The following is a 1,545-nucleotide window of genomic DNA, read 5'->3' on the forward strand; positions in this document are numbered from 1 at the left end:
GCCAAGTCCCCGCCCCGTCCCTACAGGCCACCCACCTCCACCTCCTCCACCACGGCACCTTCCCACCCCTGTCTCCCCGCAACACACACGCGCCTGCACTGGAGCCTGACTCCCACCTCCTCCCTTCAGAGCTTCAGCTTCTAACCCYTCCTGCTGCCCATGCCCATGCCCCACCCCCTTTCTCTCTGTCCTTCGTCTTTTCCTACAGCGATCATTTTAAGTGAGCGATCAGCTGCTCATTTGAACTTAGTTTATTTGGTTAATTTAAGACAACTTACAGACAGATTCAGTGGCACAAAAAGTTTTTAGTTTTGAAATAATTTCAGCATTCAGTCGGTGTTTCTCTTCATCTCTTCATATGAATAATTAACCATTAAACTGCTGGAGGAAGTGAGACTCRCATGTCTTATTGCGCACGCCTGATCAAGAAATCTGTGATCCACCTGATGGGTCTTATATACAAACCGTGAACTTGCATTAATCCTAAACCATGTACAGTTGGCTTGAATGAGTCGCCTTGATTGAGTGTTGCTTGGTGTTGGAGCAACAGATTAGAGCTGTTTACAAGTTGAAGGCTTGTTCACGCTCAGCTTACAGCTCATTTCCCGATTTTATAAATCTGACATTTGTGAAATGAGCCTCTGGCTACTTATCCTGTAGCTGTTGGAGAATATCAACTCAACCAGAGTTTGGCAGCTAAAATTTTAGATTTTGATAGAAAAACAGTTTAAAGTTTTAAAGTCAGTCCCCTGGTGATGTACTGTGGCTTTTACTGACTTTGTGTTTTTAGCCACTAAGGAGAGATGTGWTCGAAAGCAAGAAGATTATAAATCACTCAGTAGACCTCTGAAAAATTTGTCCTTATCCCTTCTTAGATAGTGATTACAGCCTTGGCTCTCTACACTCACATCACACCCCCACTCATCAATTTTGCATTGATCAACATGCCTTGATGTTGGAGAATGGCTATTTGGTATCTTGTTGCAGTCTCGTGATCCTTCATCTCTGTTGTGACTCTATACATCATGGATTCAGCAGGAGTCATGAGTTTCTCATATGTTCCCCATGTAAAGCTATACCCCAAAATTCTGGCAATTGAGCTAACTAGTTCTAGGGTCACCAGCTTTACATTAAATATGCCTAACTTATCAGCAACACGTCAGCATAAGCTGAAAAATTTATGCATGTACAACATTTTGGGCTGGTACCAGAGTACAAAAACATGCCATTGTTTATCAGCATGCTGGTAAACTTATTCAAAACTTACTCCTAACCTATGTGACTTACACCAGCATGTTTGCCATCTTTTTCCCCATGCTGGCATACTATATGCTCATGTTATAAATCTTTGTGTGACAGCCTCTTTACCTTCTTTTGCTGGGAATGACACCCATCTCCTCACTATCTCCATAGGCGGTCACACGACGGGCCTGCCACCACTCATCATCTGAGGCATTGATGACATGAAGAATATCTCCATACTGGAAGCTGAGGCCCAGGCTGGGGAGCCCACTGTCCTTGGACTTCTTGTAGTCAAACAGAGCC

The 1,545-nt window shown here is 43.8% G+C and overlaps 1 protein-coding gene across 1 annotated transcript in view; it reads right to left on the reverse strand.

The window, feature by feature from the left end:
- The window catches only part of LOC106531376 (disks large homolog 2), a gene marked incomplete at its 5' end in the record, with an annotated part of 43,483 nt that extends 41,938 nt beyond the window's left edge, over window positions 1-1,545 (reverse strand). Inside the window, 1 exon segment of the mRNA XM_014027226.1 lies at window positions 1,369-1,545. Within this exon segment, the coding sequence (XP_013882680.1) occupies window positions 1,369-1,545 (177 nt within the window).

Source organism: Austrofundulus limnaeus, unplaced genomic scaffold (assembly GCF_001266775.1).
Source record: "Austrofundulus limnaeus strain Quisiro unplaced genomic scaffold, Austrofundulus_limnaeus-1.0 Scaffold624, whole genome shotgun sequence".
Classification (NCBI taxonomy): domain Eukaryota; kingdom Metazoa; phylum Chordata; class Actinopteri; order Cyprinodontiformes; family Rivulidae; genus Austrofundulus; species Austrofundulus limnaeus.